Genomic DNA, 19931 nt, shown 5'->3' with positions numbered 1-19931 from the left:
TTAGAAGTGCTTTTGCTACATCCCATAGGTTTTGGATCTTTGTGTTTTCGTATTCATTTGCCTATAGGTTTTTTTTTTTTTTTTTTTGGCTGTGTTGGGTCTTCGTTGCTGCGCGCGGGCTTTTCTCTCGTTGCAGCGAGCAGGGTCTACTCTTCGTTGCGGTGCACAGGCTTCTCATTGCAGTGGCTTCTCTTGTTGTGGAGCACAGGCTCTAGGCACACGGGCTTCAGTAGTCGTGGCTCGTAGGCTCTAGAGCGCAAGCTCAGTAGTTGTGGCGCATAGGCTTAGTTGCTCCGCAGCATGTGGGATCTTCCCAGACCAGAGATCAAACCTGTGTCCCCTGCATTGGCAAGCGGATTCTTATCCACTGTGCCACCAGGGAAGCCCCTGTCTGTAGGTTTATTTTATCAATAATTTCCTCTTAGATTTCTTCAGTGATCCATTGGTTGTTTAGTAGCATACTGTTTAGCCTCCATGTGTGTGTGGTGGGTTTTTTTTTGTTGTTTTTTTTTTGCAGTTTTTTTTTTGTAGTTGATTTCTAATCTCATAACATTGTGGTCGGAAAAGATGCTTGATAAAATTTAACTTTTCTTAAATTTACTGAGGCTTCTTTTGCGGCCGCAGTGATCTATCCTGAAGAACGTTCCATGTGCACTTTAAAAGAATGTGTATTCCAGTTTCAGATGGAGTGCTCTATATATCAATTAAGTCCATTCGGTCTAATGTATCATTTAAGGCCAGTGTTTCCTTATTGATGTTCTGTCTGGATGATCTGTCCATTGGTGTAAATGGCATGTTAAAATTCCCCACTGTTATTGTGTTACTGTCAGTTTATCCTTCTATGTCAGTTAATATGTGCCCTTATAAATTTAGTTGCTCCTATGTTGGGTGCATATATATTGAGTTGGCCAAAAAGTTCATTTGGGTTTTTCCATAAGATGTTATGGAAAAACCTGAACAAACTTCTTGGCCAACCCAATATTTCCAATTGTTATATCTTCCTCTTGGATTTATCCCTTGATCATTATGTAGTGTCCTTCTTTGTCTCTTGTAACAGTCTTATTTTAAAGTCTGTTTTTTCTGATATAAGTATTACTCTGGATTTCTTTTGATTTCCATTTGCATGGAATACCTTTTTCCATCCCCTCGCTTTCAGTTTGTGTGTGTCTCTAGATCAAGTATCTTGTAGGCAGCATATATACTGGGTCTTGTTTTTGTATCCATCAGCCATTCTATGTCTTTTGGTTGGAGTATTTCATCCATTTACATTTAAGGTAATTATCGATATGTATGTTCTTATTACCATTTTGTTAATTGTTCTGGATTTGTTTTTGTAGGTCTTTTTTCCCCCCTTCCTTCTTCTTTTTGTTCTGTTCTCTGTGATTTGATGACTATCTTTAGTGGTATGTTTGGACTGCTTTTTCTTTTTTGTGTGTATATCTATTATAGATTTTTGGTTTGCATTTACCATGGGGTTTTTGTAGAGCAGTCTATATATATACTTGATTGTTTTAAGTTGTTGATCTCTTAATTTTAAATACATGTTTAAAATTTTGCATTTGTATTCTCCTCTCCTCATGATTGCTGTTTTTGGTATCATATTTTACATCTAATTATTTTGTGTATCCCTTAACTGCTTATTGTGAATATACAGAATCTTACTGCTTTTTTCTTTTACCCTCCCTACTAACCTTGTGTGTGGATGATTTCCTACTTTTACTGTAGGTTTTCCGTTACTGGTTAAAATTTTCATTTTGTAATTTTCTTGTTTCTAGTTGTGGCCTTTTCTTTTATGCCTAAAGGGGTTCCTTTAACATTTGTTATAAAGCTGGTTTAGTGGTGCTGAACTCTTTTACCTTTTGTCTGTGTGTAAAGCTTTTGATTTCTCCATCAACTCTGAAGGAGAACCTTGCTGGGTAGAGTATTCTTGGTTGTAGCTTTTTCCCTTTCATTGCTTTAAGTATATTATGCCAGTCCCTTCTGGCCTGTAGAGTTGATGCTGATAAATTAACTGATAGCCTTATGGGAGTTCTCTTGTAAGTTATTTGTTGCTTTTCCCTTGTTGCTTAATATTCTTTAACTTTTGTCATTTTCATTACAGTGTCTTGGTGTATTCCTCTTTGGGTTAATCCCGTATGGGACTCTCTGTGCTTCCTGGACTTGGGTGACTGTTTCCTTTCCCAGGTTAGGGAAGTTTTCAGCTATTATGTCTTCAGATATGTTCTCTATGTCCTTTTCTCTCTCTCTTCTCTTTCTGGGACCTCTATAATGCAAATATTCCTGCACTTGGTGTTGTCCCAGGGGTCTGTTAAACTGTCCTCACTTCTTTTCATTTTCTTTTCTTTTTACTGTTCAGTGGTAGTGGTTTCCACTACTCCATTTTCCAGCTCACTGATCCATTCCTCTGTATCATTTAGTCTACTGTGGATTCCTTCTAGTGTATTTTTCATTGCTGTTGCTATATTTTTTCATCTGTTTGGTTGTTCCTTATATTTTCTCTTTGTTGAAAACTTCTAACTTCTTGCTCTATGGATGCATTCTTCATCCAAGTTCTTTGATCATCTTTACGATCATTGCTCTGAACTCTTTTTCGGGTAGATTGCCTATCTCCACTTAACTTAGTTCTTCTTCTGGAGTGTTATCTTGTTCCTTTGTCTGGAACATGTTCCTCTGCTGCCCCATTTTGTCTAAGTTGCTATTTGTATATTTATGTATGTGGTAGGTTATTACATTTCTCGGCATTGGAGAAGTGGCCCTCTGTAGGAGACATCCTGTGTGTCCCAGCAGCACACTCCCCCCTCTCATCACCCAAGCTATATGCTCTAGGGGTTCCCCCTAAGAGGGCTGCATGGTTCCTTCTTTTGTGGTGGGCTGATTATGTGGGTGGTCTGGTAGGCTTGGTTGGCCTGTAGCCCAGTTGGTTGCCAGTTCCTGCCCTGTGCAGATGCTGCTGGCTGCTAGTTAGTGGGGCCAAGTCATGAGAAAGTTTGCTGCAGAACCCTAGGGGACCCCAGGCTAGTGCTGACTCGCTGGTGGGTGGAGTCAGGGTTCAGAAGACTCCAGGGCTGTTGCCTGCCCACTGTAGGGTGAAGCCAGATCATGGGGTTAGTGCTGGACTACTGGCTGGCAGAGCCAGGTCCTAGAATCTGGCTGCAGGGCCCAGGGATCCCAGAGCTGGTGTTAGATCATTGGTGGAGGAACAGAGGAACCAGTTCCTGACACAGTTTGGTATGGGGTCTGGGGTGTCCTGAATCTTATATTGGCCTGCTAGTGGGCAGTGCTGGGACCCAGCTGGTCCCTGGGTAGGGGCTGGCCTGCTATAGGCTGACTGGGTCTGCAGGCCACAGGATTATGGTTTTCTTATGTCTGGTGTCTGCCCCCTGGTTGGTGAGGCTGGTCTAGAGGCTAGTGCATGCTTCTTGGAGGGCAGGGCCAGTGCCTGCCCACTGCTGGGTGGAACTGGTTTTTGGTCCTCTGGTGGGCAGGGCCATGTCTAGAGGGATGTCTAGAGGTGGCTTGGGCTCAAGAAGTCTTTAGGCAGCCTGTCTGCTGATGGGCAGAGTTGTGGCCCCGCCCAGTTAGTTGTTTGGCCAGAGGTGTCCCAGCCTATACATTGTTGGGTGGGGTCAGGTCTTGGTGCCAATGAACTAGAGGGAGGGTCCCAAGATGGTCCCTAGCAGCAGTGTCCAAACTCCCAAATATGGCTCCTGTCTATGTCCCCAGGGTGATCCATAGCCACCCCCACCTCTCCAGGACACTCTCCAAGACCAGCAGGTAGGTCTGGCCCAGGCGCCTATTGAATTACTGCTTTTGTGCTGGGTCCCAGTGCACGTGAGATTTTGTCAGCACCCTTTAAAAATGAAGTCTCTCTTTCCCCCAGTCCTCTGGGGCTTCCGAAATTAAGCCCTGCTAGCCTTCAAAGGCAAATGCAATGGGGGCTTGTCTTCCCAGTGCAGGATACCCAGGCTGGGGAGCCTGGTGTAGGGCTCAGAACTCTCATTCCTGTGGGAGAATCTCTGCAATATAATTATTCTCCAGCCTGTGGGTCACCCACCCAGGGGTATGAGACTCTACTGTATTGTGAGTCTGCTCCTCCTACCTGTCTTGCCTTCTTTATGTCTTTAATTATATAAGGTCTTTCCTGGTAGGTTCTGCTTTTTTTAATTGATGGTTATTCTGCAAATAGTTATGATTTTGGTGTGCTTGTGAGAAGAGGTGAGCTTAGTGTCTTTCTACTCTGCCATCTTGGCCAATCTCTAGCAGAATTTCTTGAGTATATTATTTCTTGATGACTTGAAGGTATCTAAAACCCACCAACAGAAGTCATCCACAGGGTTTCTTCACTGTGAACTCTTCAATGAACCTTTTCCTATTCATTACATGAGGTTTTCTCTGATGGTGAACTATCAAAGAGAACAAAGGTTCCACTCTTTTCTATAATGCCACTTTCCGGTTTCTTGATGTACCTGGGCCTGCTCTCTCCTCTTTTTTCCCCACATGTTGGATGCTTCTTCTTGCTTCATTTCCTCCTTCCAGCTTTTCCTGAAATAGTAGGATTGCCAGATTTGGCAAAGAAAAATATAGGATGTCCAGTTAAATTTAAATTTCAGATCAATGATTAATTTTTTTAGTGTATACATACGTACATATATATATATCCCAAATATTCCATGGGACATACCTACACTAAAAAGTAATTCATCGTTTATCTTTGAAATTCAAATTTAGCTGGGAAATCTGTATTTTATCTGGCAACTCTATGAACTAGACAAGTCCAAAGAGCTTTTAAGGGGGCTGTGGATCTCTTTGATATTTGGGCTCTCGTGTTCCCAGTTCTGAACATAAAACGAGAGAGGAGAAAGGGAAAGAAGATATTTCTGCACCACAAATAATAAAGGAATTATTACGTTAGAATTTATTTTGAGATAGCTGGGAGTTAGAGAATCAGAGGTGTATTTGTGTTGGATTTAGTAAATAGTCTGTGGAACTATGGGGGAAATAGGGTATGTGGAACCTGAACCAATTGAATGAGTTTATAATTTGGGTTAGAGTCATATGTATATGAGTTTAAGAGGGTGTATTGCATCTATTGCCACATTAATGCTGTAGAATAATCAACCATGAAACCTCAGGGGCATTGCTAGTGGGTAAGCATTGATTGCTCTTATACCAGGGTCAGTTTCGGGTGGCTATTTGGCCCTGCTGATCTTGACTGAACTTGCTCATGTCTAGGGGTCTGACTGTTAAATGCTCTAGGCTGACCTCAGTTGGGAGCCCTGCTCCATGCATCTCTCATCCTTTTTTAAGGACCATTCAGCCGTCCCAGAGATGTCTTTGTCACAGCAGCATTGCAGGCACAGGGAGAGCAAGCAAAAACATGCAAACTTTGAGATCTAGTCTCAGAATTGGCACTGTGTCATTTCATCTCATTCTGTTAGTCACAAAACCTGTTCCTGTGGGTGGGGAAATGGATTCTGTCTCTTTAGTGAGAGGAAATGCAAAGTCATGTGGCAAAAGGTGTGGATGCAGGTGAGGTAAAGAATCGGGGCCATCACTATCGTCCACCACAAGGCGTGAGTAGGAACATAATAAGTTGGTAGGTAAAGAAACTTCTTGGTTTGGAAACTATAAGGTTGGAATTGTAGCACTTTTTCTTCAAGATGAGTAATTTGCAAGACTTCCAAATGAATTTCTCCAGTTTGTGACGCAGAATGCCAACAGTCCTATACAGATTACCGGAATGTTTCACAATTTTTCTTGAAATACCTGTCAGTACAGTTCTTTTGAGAGAGCACATGGTGGCATTTTTTCTTGCCATAAACAAAATGTATCTACCCATATGAAGAGTCTGAGGTGTTAAGGATGAAAACTTGCAGGAAAGTGGTAACATTTAAGAGAAAAGCAAGACAAACTGAAGATCCAGAACAAGTAGGTTACTATTTAAGTGTCCCTTGAAATCTAGCACCATTTTCTCCATCATTTGCAAACTTTGGCCAGGCGGAAGAGCAAACTAGAAATCAGATGTGGGATTCTGCCTCTTGTCTGGTTGTGTGACCTTTGTAAAGTAGCAGTTTCTTTGCGTACTTTTTTGTTCCACATGTGGATCAAATAATACAAAAGTTCTGTGTAAACTCTAAAACACCAAATAAGTTAGCTTTTTTTACATGAAAAATAATCTAAGAAAAACATTCTATCCATGGAAATCTTCACTGTGACCCCCAGTTGCAAGTTCCCTTTTCTTTCAAGTCAATTATCGAAGTCAATGGATAGTAAAAACTAGTGAGTTTGATTCTTAGCTCTTTTGTGTTTTTGTCTCTACTGGTAGTGGGTAGGAAATGAACTGGCACTAGACAAATAATTGTATCAATTGGGATTCTTTAAGTTTCAAGTACAAGCAACATTAGGTCTCAGGAAAATGACTGGTCTCATTCAAGGACTTGGGTCAAGTAGCAGAGTGTGGATTCTGTTATCTCAGGCCAAGGTCTGTGAAAAATGCCAGTGGTAGTTTGATAGGGGTTGCATTGACTCTGTAGATTGCTTTGGGTAGTATAGTCATTTTCACAAGATCTGGTCTTAAAATGGGAGGGAAGGTCACTCTTCAGAAGGATGGATGGGAAGTATATTAGATAAATAATACCTGTTCGCTAATAGTAGTATTAAAAATAGGTAGCTTTGTAAAATGAATTGTGACAAACACTTTTAAAATTCATTTAATCCTCACAACCATCACCATGAGATAAGTATGTTAATTCAATTTTTCAAATTTGCCCAAGATCCCATGACTTGTAAGTGGCAGACCTATGATTTGTACCCAAGTATCTTGACTCTAAGCATAACTGTGTACCACAAGAATGAAATTAATAATAGGAGAACAACAAACTGAAACATGATAAGGTTGATCTTTGTGTGCAAGGAGGAACATTGATGGTGCAAAAAAAGGCAAGTTGCTAAATAGTATTAGAGTGTGACTTTTTTTAATCTTAAAAACAACAATAACAACAACTCTGCAAAAATACAAAAGCCGAAAACAAACCTATAAATATGTATTGGATATAAATACATCTATATAGGGATTAATATCGAAACATTAACATTGGTTATCTCTGAAAAGGGGATTGGGATGCTGGAGACAGAAAAGAGGGTAATTTCAAACCCTATAATTTACATAGAATCTGGATAATTTAAAAATAGGTATTATAAAGAAATAACCTGATGGGGAAAAAAAGGAAAAGCAAAATGCCTAGAGGCCAAAAATTAAATATGAAAATTGAAAGTTGGTTCTAAATCATTCTTGTATCTTCATTTTGCTGTCACTTAAGGATATGACTAGTTTTCCTATCCTTTCCCAATTGGGTAGAGAGTGTAGCACATGCTTTTTTCCTAAAATAATGTGGACAAAGCAACTTTTTCAGATTGTATGTGTACTAATGGTTCATATATATATCCCCGTAAGTCCTGTGTGATCTTTAAAAAAAATAACTACAAACTATTTCAAGTTTGCTAAAACCTGGAGTAAAACTTGTTTTCAAACCAGTTTGTACTACAAACAAACACAATTGATGCTTCCTATAAATCTCCCCAATCCGATCTTCATTTCTTGATTCCCACCAGCAAACCTGTCTATTTTATTTTTTCTATATTTACAGCCATAATACATAGTATCACTTTGCATATTTTATATTTTATATAAGCATCATAAAACAAGCATTGTTCCACATTGTTTTCTTCCTTATTATTTCTGAGATGTATCCATGTGACATGCATAACTCTAATTTGTTCATTTTGACGGTTGTACAAAAGTCTGTTATATGAATATACTATCAGTGTTTAGCGCTGGTTAGGACTCCTTTCTGCTGTTTATATACAAGGCTGCCATGAACATTTTTATGTCTCCTTAAGCACACACATAAGTACTTCTTTAAGGTAACATGATGAGAGATCTTTAATTTTACTAGATACTGCAAATTTGACGGTTGTGCCAGTGTATTTTCCCACCGACAGTAAAAGAGTTCCCATTGCTTCACTGTCCTTGACAACACTTGCTATTTTGAAACTTACATTTTTACTAATTTGATGGGCGTGATGTGGTACACGTCCTTGTGTTCGTGTGTTTCCTTGATTATTACTGAAGAGTATTTTTTTCCATATGTTTGTTAGCCTTTCAGATTTCCTCTTGTAAGAAATACCCTTTATTTTTTCAGTGTGTGCATATTTCTATTCGGTAGTCTTTTCATGAGTCTTAGAAATGTTTACGTTTTTATAAATTAACGCTTATATATATTAAAAACTTCTTGTGGCTTATTTTTTCATTTTTATAGTACTTAATGTACATATAAGTTTTAAATTTTAATATCTGTAAATGTATCATATCTTTTATGACTGTGCTGTTTTCTTATTTCAGTAATTTTCCTTTGCTGAGGTCTGAAAAATGTTGAATATAGTCATCTAAGTTTTAAAATACTGCTCTTAAAAGTTGTCTTTAACTCAAATATATTTGTTTATGGTTTGAGTTAGGAATCCAAATGTACTGTTTTCCAAGTGGATAATCAAACACAGTTTTTTAAAAAGTCACTCCTTTCCCTATTGGTTTATAATGACATAACTTGGGTTTCCATACATGAGGGTCTCTTCAAGTCTGATTCAAGGAAATAGCAGCAATATTTAACTTAATGTGTACTTGCCATGTGTCAGGAACTCTGCTAAGCATGTTATGCATTTTGGAGTTAGAATGCATGGGCTCATACACACCAGGGAGCCCTAATAAATGGTCAGTCTTACTATATTACTCATTTGTTTACTGGCTGATGGAGATGTGTTCATCAGGTGAAGTGCACAAATATGCTGATTGACGCAAACTGCATTTTAAAAAGCATCCCAAATATATAACTTGCTTTTATTAAACAGGGGAAAAAGCAACACATTTTCCAAAGAGGCAGATATCCCAGTAGCTTTAGTAAAAACCAACATAACATCAGTTTGTTTGACAAAGCTTTTAGAATAAGAAGTGAGCAGTTAAATTTTTAAAGTAGGAATAGAACATCAACAAGCTCTAGACCCCAAAACAGTTACAAGCCAACAAATTAGGCATTGTTTTGCTTAACAACTTTAGCTTTAATGTAAATATATATTACTATTTAGAATATTAGCATCTGAACTACATAATGACTATCACTTTAATTAAAACCAGGATTTCAGAAACCTCCAAGTAAGTAGTCTTTAAAGTTTTCCAATATGGACATAAATTAACCCCTGTTCCTCTCTACGTATCGAATTTGAAATAATTGTCACAATATATCAACATTTTCACAGGAAGATTTGTAAGGCTTCTGGCACATAAAATGTGTAGTATCTGTGTGACAATAATGTTATAATTATATACAGAAACTATTTAAAATTCTCCTCTGCAATTTAAGTTCTAAAGATTAAAAAACTAAGTGTCCATGTTCATAAACTATTAAAATACCATGAGCGTTCCCATAAACTTGACACTGATTTTGTAATTACATAAAGAATACACAAGACTTGCACACTAAGTGATTCATCATTGAAATTAACAGTTAAACTGAATATACTTATTTGATATCATTAGTTTTCTAGATTATACTTTCATCACAAATAGGCTTTAATATAACATAAACATTTCCAATTAAACTGTAACATTGAGGCAGCAAATGTCAGATCTATGTTTGCCTAGTTATTTATGTGTCATACAAATATAAGTCTATGAATCTTAATTTATCCCTTTGTCTAAGTCACGATTGTAGAGAATGTGTCAATAAGTGAAATCAACAAGAGGTGACTATTTCTCATTTGAGAAAAATGAAAGTCATTAACACCTTGTCTTAGAGTTCTAAAGCAGCATATTCAGTTCTTAAGGCAAAAAAGGCCAAAGATATTATTATAAATTATAAATTCTGGTAATTCTTCTTTTGGCATTAAAAGCCACAGCACAAGTTCTTATGCTTTAATAGATAATATATTAGTGTACATCTGAACATACATTTGCTAACATTCTCCATCAGTATGAAGTCGTTCTGTGCAATAGAGCGGTGAAGTGCGGCATGGCAGGCCAACATTTAATGGCCATCCTGGGCATCAAGGGACATGGAGTGGCTGAATCTTGACCTTCCATTCACAGATACTGTATTTGATGGAACTGTAACCTAAGAGAAAGAAACACACTTCGCACCCATCAATTTAAAATGGGACAGCTGTCTAATTTTCAGTTTTCAACAATTACCACATTTTAACTTCTACTTAATTGTAAATGCTAACATTTAGTATTTATTATTCAATAAATTTCAAATAATCAGGAATAAATGTTCATTCTACCATGAAATTAAAAATGAGTTATTTCCACAGCAAACAAGTTAAATAATCCATTAACACACCTTAGTCTTTACAAAACTACCAAATCAACTCAAAGGACAAGAGCACAAGCGGACTGCAGGCCAAGCTGTTAAAGCGCATTTTTAGCTAGATTAATTCTGGCTCCCCCAAAGTACCTTGGAGAATGTAGAAAAATGAAGCAAATTCCACAAAGCAATGAATTCTATAATTTTCATATTGATGATATATATTAACTTGAAGTTACTCTCCCAGGTACCCCTCATTTATAAGAAAAACTAGCTTTGGTTTTTAAAATGCCTTCATTTGAAGGGCTAAAAAAGTCAAACCTATGACTGTTTTGCCAAAACAAATGCAGAATGAAAAGGAGTTTATTTACTAGGGAATAAACTCCTAAGTTCCAAAATTCTATGGCAAAGTTTCCTATTTACAAACTGTAAGTGAATAAAAAACACTAAAACAAAATTTCCTAAATAGCTTGAAATTCCAACATTACTTACAGGAATGTAGAAGAAAGTTATCTGGATACTGAATAGTAAGTAGGTATAATATTTTGAAATATTACATATAAGATATGACAATATTTTAAGAAAAATGGTTCATCTCTTGATTGTCATTTGACCAGTTCAGCTTTATAACCAAACATTATCCTCTTTTCATAAGAAGAGAACTGAAGTACAAAAGGCCACAGATTCTGCCTAGCAACAGAGTAAGTTAGTGAAAAGGAAAATAAAGTTGGCAAATTTAGGTTGGCTTTGGTTTCCTGGTGCTTCATTTCTTGCCTTTTACTAAACAAAGATAGATCATCTAAACTAATCAATTTTCTTGACTGTCTTATGAACCCAGGATGGAGTAGAGTGGTTGACACCATCCACCTGAAATAAAATAGCTAAGCAGAAAAGTTGCCACCAAGGGAAGGAACACTTACTTATCTGCACCCTATTCAGTACTCATGTGGGACTACTTTCCAAGTACAGCCAACAAACAGACAGGTAATGGCTTTTTGTTATGTAATCTTGGTCTGAAAAGTCTCTCTGTGTGTGAGGGGTTATTTTTGTAATTCTTCCCAAAGTTGCAGTTCTCATATTCTTTGTAAAGTAAAAGAGAGAAAATTTGGTTTAAGCATTTAAAAAACATACTGATGGTTCTAAATGTCTACAAGTAAAAGATGTTAATTGTAACATCATTTATAGAGTGAAAAACTAGAATCCAGTTAAATGTCTACCAGTAATGAGCAAATAAGCTATGGTTCATTCATACAGTCAAATACTATGTTGTCTTTTTTTGTTTTTTTTGGCCGTGCCACGCAACTTGTGGGGTCTTAGTTCCCTGACCAGGGATTGAACAAGGGCCCTTGGCAGTGAGAGCTCAGAGTCCTAACCACTGGCCCACCAGGGAATTCCAAATACTACATAGTCTTAAAAGAATAGCATAGATATGTATGTAATAAAAGGGAAAGCTTCAAGAGAGAGATATATATTTAATAGTGTTTTACAGAGGATTCCATTTTTGTTAGAAAAAAATAAATGTTTATATACTACGAAAGTGGTCTGAAAGGTTACACTGTACTCTATCCAGAGCAGTTACTCTGGGGGGAAATGGTATTTTGTTATTTAAAAATTTGTTTACTTAAACTTCAAACATGAGAAGATACCATTAGAATACTATTCTATGAATTTTTTGAGGTCAGAGACCTTGTCTATTTTAATGCCACTTCATACCTACTTCATACTCATAGTTATTTTAGTGCCTGGTCAGTGTAACTCAATGACTATTTCTTAGATGAAATATGGTAACTTTTTACAAACATTTATGAAGTAAAAAAGTATTGCTTGAATTTTTTGAACAGTAACCACAGGACACTAGTAATAAAGATATCTTTAAAAAGTAACTTTAAGAATTTACTGATGTAAGCATCTACTAGTTGACGAGTTGTCTACCCTTGAAGTTCAAGAAATTTTCAGGAATATTCACATAGCTTTCTTACTATGAAACCATCATTTATTTTTACTTTTAAAATACATGGAAAGAGCTGCCAACCTGAAACACTTGGACTGTTCAAATTCAAACCAAGGAAATATGAATAAAAAGCACACTAATTAAACAAAATAAGCCAGGAAGATCCTGGGTGACTTATCCAGTTTTTCTCTTCCCTCCAGATTTCTATCTAGCTAACAATAAGTTTTATTTTCTGAGGAAACTCTTAATACCAAGCACTAAATATCATTCATCAGTTTATTTTCAGACTTTTATTTTTACAAACCTATATTCTCCTTATAATACTGTAATAACCTTAGTAAGTCAAGCACCAACAAGAACCAAAAGCAGCCAAAGAAGTTCTTGTGTCAACACAAGTCAATGGTAATAGATGACTTAATCTCTTATTCTCTGAAAACAATTTGCTGTCATACATACATCTTAACATCAAACACATTTTATAAAATACTGTGCTAGATTTGTTAATGCTTTATATGAAGACAAGACAAATCGCTTTGACTATATGTGGGTTGACTTGGGGGTAAGGTATGGGAAAAAAGCCTTAAGAAACATGAAAATTCACGACTACATTTACACTAGAGCAATCAACTAGATAATTGTTCTAATGTGAACCAACTATTTAATGAAGGTTAATTGCTCAAGTATGAACAAGAGCCATAAGGCAGGTTGGTACCTGGAGTAAAAGTGAACATTTGGGTGCCAAAATACAGGCAAACACGGAGCCAACTTTCTGATGAACAATCTAAACCCACTGTCAAAATCACTGGAGATTTTATTTGGCACTATAACTGTTGTTCTATAAAAGAAATGTTAGAATGTAAAACAAACCAGAAGAAATGTTCAGAACAGGACAGAAATATGGGACTTAAGCAAAGATCACAAGAAACTAGAGCCTTCTTGTGTCCATTTTTACCACCTTCTGCAATTTTTTGAAATATAATACATGTACAGAGAAGTGCACTGAACAGCCCAATGAAAACAAACACAGACATATATGTAGCCCACCACCCAGGTCAAGAGAATACTGCCTACTCCAGCTCCCCACTGATCTTTATTTAAAATTTTGACTTTATCATGGATTTTTGCATTCATTTGTACATTTTAAAGTATTGCATTAAGATAATATTTATCTTGATTACTAATTTTTTTAGTTCCCGCTTAAGTTGTGTGCCCATCTTGCTCTAATACGCCCCCAACAGCACTTTTTCTTCCCCTCTGGAAGTAACCCTATTGTGATTTTTGTAATTACTTCCTCACTTTTAAAAATAATTGCCACCTATGCATGCGTCACTGAATAATATAATTTAGTTTTGCATGCTGTCAACTTTACATATCTTTTTATGTCTCTATCTACATTGTTCTGTTGTGTGTATTTTATCCAGTTCATTGCCATTTGATAGTCCATGCTTTGAATATACCACTAGTCTACCATTTTTGGATATTAAGGTTATATGTATTTGGAGCTATTACAAACAATGTTCTTCTGAGTCTTGGTATATAAAAACACATTTTTAGCATATATAAGTAGAAGTGAAGGTGCTGATCTTGGAGTGTAGATATCGTGAACTCTACTAGACCCTGTGTCTTTCTTCAGAGGGAAGAAAAAGGATTATGTAAGAAATTTTCATTAAACAGAGTTTAGGAGCTGACACTATAAGGAGTCAGAGCTATCAATAACCTCCTACTGAAAGAGAGGAAATTTAGACTCAATAGAACCTAAAGTAATGAGTTATAAACAGGATACAATTATAGGATCATCATTTAGGGCCTGCTTTCTGTGTTGATTCACATCCAGCTCATTCTGGAAGCAATGAGAATTTTATACGAGAAGAGACTGCCAAATCGGAGCCCGTAAGACACCAAGTATACAGCTGCTTGCCTGTAAAATTCTGTTGGCCTAAAAGGCACTTCGAACTTAATGCACTGTTTTCCGCAATTAGTTTACTGAAACTGATTAATATATCCACTGACTTAGTACAAAGGCACTGCGGTTATTTTCTGTTTTCCCATGAGCCTGAGGTACCACTGTTTCTCAGTCCCAGGCTATGAACACCCAGAAGGCAGAGGCTTCATTTTATTCAATTTTGTATCTCCAGTATCTAGTACAATGTTTGGTATTTTTCTGCTTTAAAAAAATATTTATCAAATTTATTGAATTGAGAACTTTGAAACTCATCCTTAATTTACAAGATTAGAAACAGAATTAGAAATAGAATTATTTTCATAAATGAGAATGTACAGTTTATTTACAGGGACATATTCCCCCCCCCCCACACACACAAAATATAGATGTCATGACCTGTGAAATACCAATTTCAATATTCCTTTTGTTTTTTTTTTTGGTTTTTTGCTGCCTGGCACCTTAATTTAAACTCTACAAATAATCTACAAAATTCAAACCTACTCCCCTGAATTATTCCTTCATGTTTCCTCCACTCCTGACAGCACACAATATTTTGCCTTGTCACCATGTGTGCCCAGATGGGAGCGCCAAGTCCTCTGTGGGAATGGCCGTCACTCAGGGCTCCACTGAAACCCATCCAGGAAGCTGGCTGACACAGGCAAGGCTGGCTGTGTAGACAGGCGAGGATGCCTCCCCCTTTTTCTATCTTTGCAGCATTCCTGTTCCTTGGCAGATTTCGTTTTTGTTGAGTTCAGTGTTTTGCTCAACAAGTCTCTTACTCTTCTCTAAATAGCTTCTAAAATGATTAGAGAAGGAATTCACAAAATGAAATGCCTAGGGTGTCAGTGAAATAATGAGTACTTGTCTTGTCTTGGTTGTTGAGGAACTTGCAACCAAGATGACTAAGGGAAGAACAAGAAAGACATTTAGGGAAACTACAGCCTCTGGGAGGTCCAAGTGAGGATGCCAGGCTCAAGGCTGCACCACATCCTCTTTCAGAGGATGAAGGCGACAAAGGGAGGAAACTCATCTGCACATAATTCCCTGTGACGCTTTTTGGTGTTTGCCCAAGAAAGGGGCACACCTCCTTGCTCTCCTACACATCTCCTACATCCAGGAGAAGCTAGACTCTGGCAGGGCATTATTAAGATTGGAATTTCTGCATTAGGTCTCATCTAAATTCTCTAGATTTTCCCTACATTATTTTGGTTTAGCCTATAAAACTCCTCCCCCCGCCCAACCACCCAATCTCACGTATGGTAGTAACTGATTACTGTAGGAGCGATGACTGAAAACTTGCAGGCTCCCACAATAGTGCAGCTTTTCTGGAATAAAGGAGGGACTTTCTTTCCAAAAGACTCTTTCTTGCTGTGCTAACACAATTTTTTAAAATAAGAGTCCAAGGCACTTTCTATATATAGATATATAATAATGAGCAAAACCCGTGTTCTGCACCTGGCCCATGTTTTGGAAAACAGACCTGACATATTTTTAAGTACTCTCTCAGCTTATACTTCAAAAATGACCCCTGACATAAAAGAGTAACTTCTGGCATCTTCCCTATTCAGACTTAAAAGCCAGAAAACAATTTCCCCTAAGTATGAGTTTGACAATGTTGAAAATAAACCCACTGTCACCCATCTGATAAAGAAAACTTACCCTTTTCAACTTGGCAGCAGCCTCTCCAGAACGAATTGCAGTCAGCAAACTCTGTCGGATCTGTTCTGGGTCAGAGCTTTGGAATGCTGAAGAACTTTGTCTCTTAAGGGTGAATGATGGGCCGTCAGTCAGAGATGGTGTTTGGGGATTCTGTTCATTATGTGCAGAGTTATTTTCCTATAAAAATAAATGTGAAATATTTATATGAATACCAGGTGAAGAATGGGCCATTACGCAAAACATTTTCATCATCAACAGCTCTTTAAGAACCACCATTTGCCTCACTGGTGTTTCAGACTCAGCTCTCTTTCCTCATCCACTGAGTTATCTCTGCTGCCAGAGCTCAGCTGGAAGATGAGGGCATTACTTTCCCTCATCTTGAACTCAGGAGGCTAAGGAAGGAAAGTGATACCTCTTTTTGTTTCACAAATGCAGTGGTAATTTTACTGTCCTTGAGTAAATAAAATAATGCCGATTTCTCCAGTGGAGTTGGCTAGAAGAGCCAAAGTAATAATAAAAATTTCAGAGACAAAAAAAAAAACCCAAAAAACCATTTTCGTAGTTCCAATATATTAGTGTTGTGAAATTATTTTTGATGGTACAAATGGACAAATATTGGTAATTTCATACTTGTTGAACCTAATGTATCTTCTAATAAAGGAATATTCGTGACTATTTAACAGCTTATTTTGTGTTTCTGGAAGTCACAGGGGCTAACTGATGGCCATGTTTTCTTTATTTTTCTCATGAGACTAAAAATAAATATTAGAAATTTCCAAATTTAAGAATCAAAAATTTAATTAAACTTCTTAGGAAGGAATATTTAGTAACTGATTTAACTGGCAACTGTATTCAAACAATCTTAAAAATGTCTTTTTCGAACTGCCAGATGACTATCTTTATAAAAGATGAGCTAAACAGAACTCAGGCAATGGCTCAAAAACTGTATTATCTAAATCAAGCTTCTGTTGTTTAGAAATGGTATTCCATTCTAAGAAAAAAACTCAGGCTTTATTCCCAAGTAAAGAATTAACCTCTGCATCATGTATCTCTTCCTGATATGATATCAAAGTAATAAACATAAATGTGAAAACATATGAAGAAATATTTTTCAAGGTAAATACTGCTTTAAAATTATGGAAAAGTCTTTACTTGGCAATATGGTTAATGTTCTGTTACTCTGGGAGTGTTTGAAAAAATAGTATAAAATGCTTCTGGAACTGTCATACAAATATGAAAGTATTCTTTAAACACTATCAGAGTAAAAGTACACAATGTATTTTTTAAAAATTGCATGGGGATTATCATAATTCATACTGTGAATTTCTTCCTGACTATACTACTTGAATCTAGCAAATTATATCATTAGTTAATCAAACATGAAGTCAACAAATCCCTTTTTTGTACACCATTAAGTTTAGATGGTGGTTAAGTGATATTTTGCTCAACATACATATAACTGGAAAGTTGACACTGAATTAACAAAATGGGAAACTAAGAAAATTACCTATTTAAACTCTGGTTTTAATTTAAATTATATATAACAATGTTTGGTAAGCTCAGGTTGAGTGTATATGATAGAAAATACAGAGCTGAGAGATGTTCGGTTATTTTATCTAGTCTTTGATACTGCTTATGTTTTTATGTAATTAAAACTATTTTGCCATTATGGAGAATTGGAAAAGAAAATAAAGTCAACCAGAACATCCAGAAAAGTTATAAACAAACTGAGATAAGCAAAACACAGAAAACTAGGGAGTCAGAACTATAAACTAGTACACTATACAAATGTAGGAGCAAAGAAGCTTTAAATTTAAATATTTGCTAATGATACAATTATATAATGATGAGCTTATAGTAATATCTGATCAAGTTATATGAATAACTCTGAGAATAAATAATCAGATTCTGTGTATTACTACTCTTTTCTTCCTACAGTAGCTTTCTAGTAGATTACGAATTCAGAGTTAAGTAACACAAAAACAAACCGACATGCTTTGTTAACCCCATTTAAACCATGTTGTATTAAGAATCCCTTACTTTTAAAAAGGTTACATTTACCTTGTCTTTCACACCTGGTTGTGGGATGTCCACAAACATATTTACGGAAGGAATCTTCCCTCCCTCTGTGTCAGTTGGAGCTCGGGCGGATGCACCTCCGACCTCCTCACTGCATGACCCTGTACGACCTTTGCTGAAAGACTGTGACCGTTTCACCACAGCAAGGGCAAACGGTGAAGGAGCAGAGCTGGAGTATGGTCGAGGGGCACCAAAAGTTTTCAGAGTCTTCAGGTTAAGTGTTGCTAACTGACTCTTGGGAAGAGGAACAGGTTTGGGGGCTGCGGGAGGGGGAGAGGCTGCGGGAGGGGGAGAGGCTGCGGGAGGGGGAGAGGCTGCGGGAGGGTGAGAGGCTGCGGGAGGGGGAGAGGTTTCAGTAGGCTTCTGATTGCTGTCATCAGTGTTTTCAATGTGTGGCTGTGGAGGAGAGTGAGTTGTTTTACTTAAGGGAGAAAGAGCTGGCTCTGGAGGAGGTATTGTATCCCTTTCCACCTCTTTCTTTATTAGTTCCTTTGGAGTAGGATTAGGGGCAGCTTGAACACTCTTGGCAGCTGCAGATGTCACATAATGACCTGAAACTCTTTTTTGCATCTGCAAGAAAAAAGAACTTGGTTTGGAGTGGGGATTTGAAACCCGAGATTTAAGTTTTGACTCCAAAATACTGTTTATATCTTCCAAATTTGGCACAAAAGGAGCTGTGCCAGTGTCTCTCGTCATTTTGGGAGTAGGTTTCAGAGGATTTGACATTGTGCTGTGGGTAAAGCTCTCCTCACTTTGCACCTGATGCTCTGTTCTCAGGGTAGGCTTTGGTTTCAGGTCTGCTTCTGGCGCCTTTGGGCTTTCAGAAATAACAGGATCTTCTGTTTGGATTGCAGTTACTTTCACATTCTCATGAGTGTCCTTTTCTCCTAAAGTACGTATCTCCTGATCATTTTTATACCCTATGGTTTCCGATTCCCAATCTTTCAATATTTCTAGGGATCTGGGAGGCACTATTTTGTAAGTAGTCATCCCAATTTTGGGTATGTACTCTCTTGTAATTTCATTTGAAGGTTTTGGCTTGGGATTATAGTGTTTTCTGTAAAATGGATAATTCTTTATATAAGAAGCTGTTGAATTTTTATCAGTCCCATCTACAGGAGGCAAAAGATCATCATTACCATGTGCACAAATTGGATCTTTTATGGTGAGTTGCTCTTCTGTATATATAATTAGGGCGCCCTGACTCCCAAATTCTCTTGAGGTATCTAAAGAATCTTGTGGGCTTAAAGATGAGTGTTGAGTTGATTTGTTGTTACTTGAAGTTTGCACACTTTCATCAACTTTGACATCAGACAAATTATGATCTTGGTGATTCCCATCAAAACTGTCACAGGAAGGGATTGTCTGAATTGCTGCATCTTGCATTTTTGTCTTTTCTGCACTAGGTTGAATCAGTTTTTGATCTGGTGCTGATGAAGCAGCAAGATGATTTTCCTTGTAACGTCTAGCAGTATCAGTTTTATATGCCTGATAGTTTGATAGTCTGTCAACTTCCATGTCCACACTGTTACTTTTGGCAACACCTGCTACATTGATTTCTGTTCTCCTCGTTCCATTTTTCATACTGTCTTCTGTGTTTGTTGGAATGACAATTATTTCATTTTGATCTACTGAGAGAAAAAATATCATAAAGTATATGAAAAAAATAGAAAACCTCAAGTTTTCAATGCCTGCCTCTCCCAAACTGAAACAGGTTGATTTGAATTCTATAGATAATTTTCAGCTACCAATTATACAAAAATTATACAGGTAGTGGCATACAGAGAAAACAGCTTGGGCTTTGATATCATAGAGACCTGAATCTGGAATCCAGCTTGACTAATTACAACCTGTATGGCCACATCATATTACTTACCCTCTTTGAGCCTCAGTTTGCTCAGATGTAAACAAAAACATGTATTATATATATCATTTATGTAACATG

At 37.2% G+C, this 19931-nt stretch overlaps 1 protein-coding gene across 10 annotated transcripts in view; it reads right to left on the bottom strand.

The window, feature by feature from the left end:
- Positions 1–8271: 8271 nt before the first annotated feature.
- The window catches only part of COBLL1 (cordon-bleu WH2 repeat protein like 1), a 150574-nt gene continuing 138914 nt past the window's right edge, over positions 8272–19931 (bottom strand). For 5 of the 10 annotated variants that reach the window (XM_068544981.1, XM_068544984.1, XM_068544983.1 and 2 more), the window contains 3 exons: positions 17969–19617; positions 15908–16084; positions 8273–10163 (listed from right to left, as the gene is read on the bottom strand). In XM_068544981.1, the coding sequence (XP_068401082.1) occupies positions 10077–10163; positions 15908–16084; positions 17969–19617 (1913 nt within the window). In that variant the 3' untranslated portion in view covers positions 8273–10076. Of the gene's footprint in view, positions 10164–15907; positions 16085–17968; positions 19618–19931 lie in introns of all 10 variants that reach the window. The other 5 variants (XM_068544986.1, XM_068544987.1, XM_068544989.1 and 2 more) reach the window with 2 other exon arrangements.

The sequence above is a fragment of the Eschrichtius robustus genome, chromosome 5 (assembly GCF_028021215.1).
Source record: "Eschrichtius robustus isolate mEscRob2 chromosome 5, mEscRob2.pri, whole genome shotgun sequence".
NCBI classification, from domain to species: domain Eukaryota; kingdom Metazoa; phylum Chordata; class Mammalia; order Artiodactyla; family Eschrichtiidae; genus Eschrichtius; species Eschrichtius robustus.
Note: the sequence above shows the minus strand (reverse complement) of the source record. Positions and strands in the feature narration are given on the sequence as shown.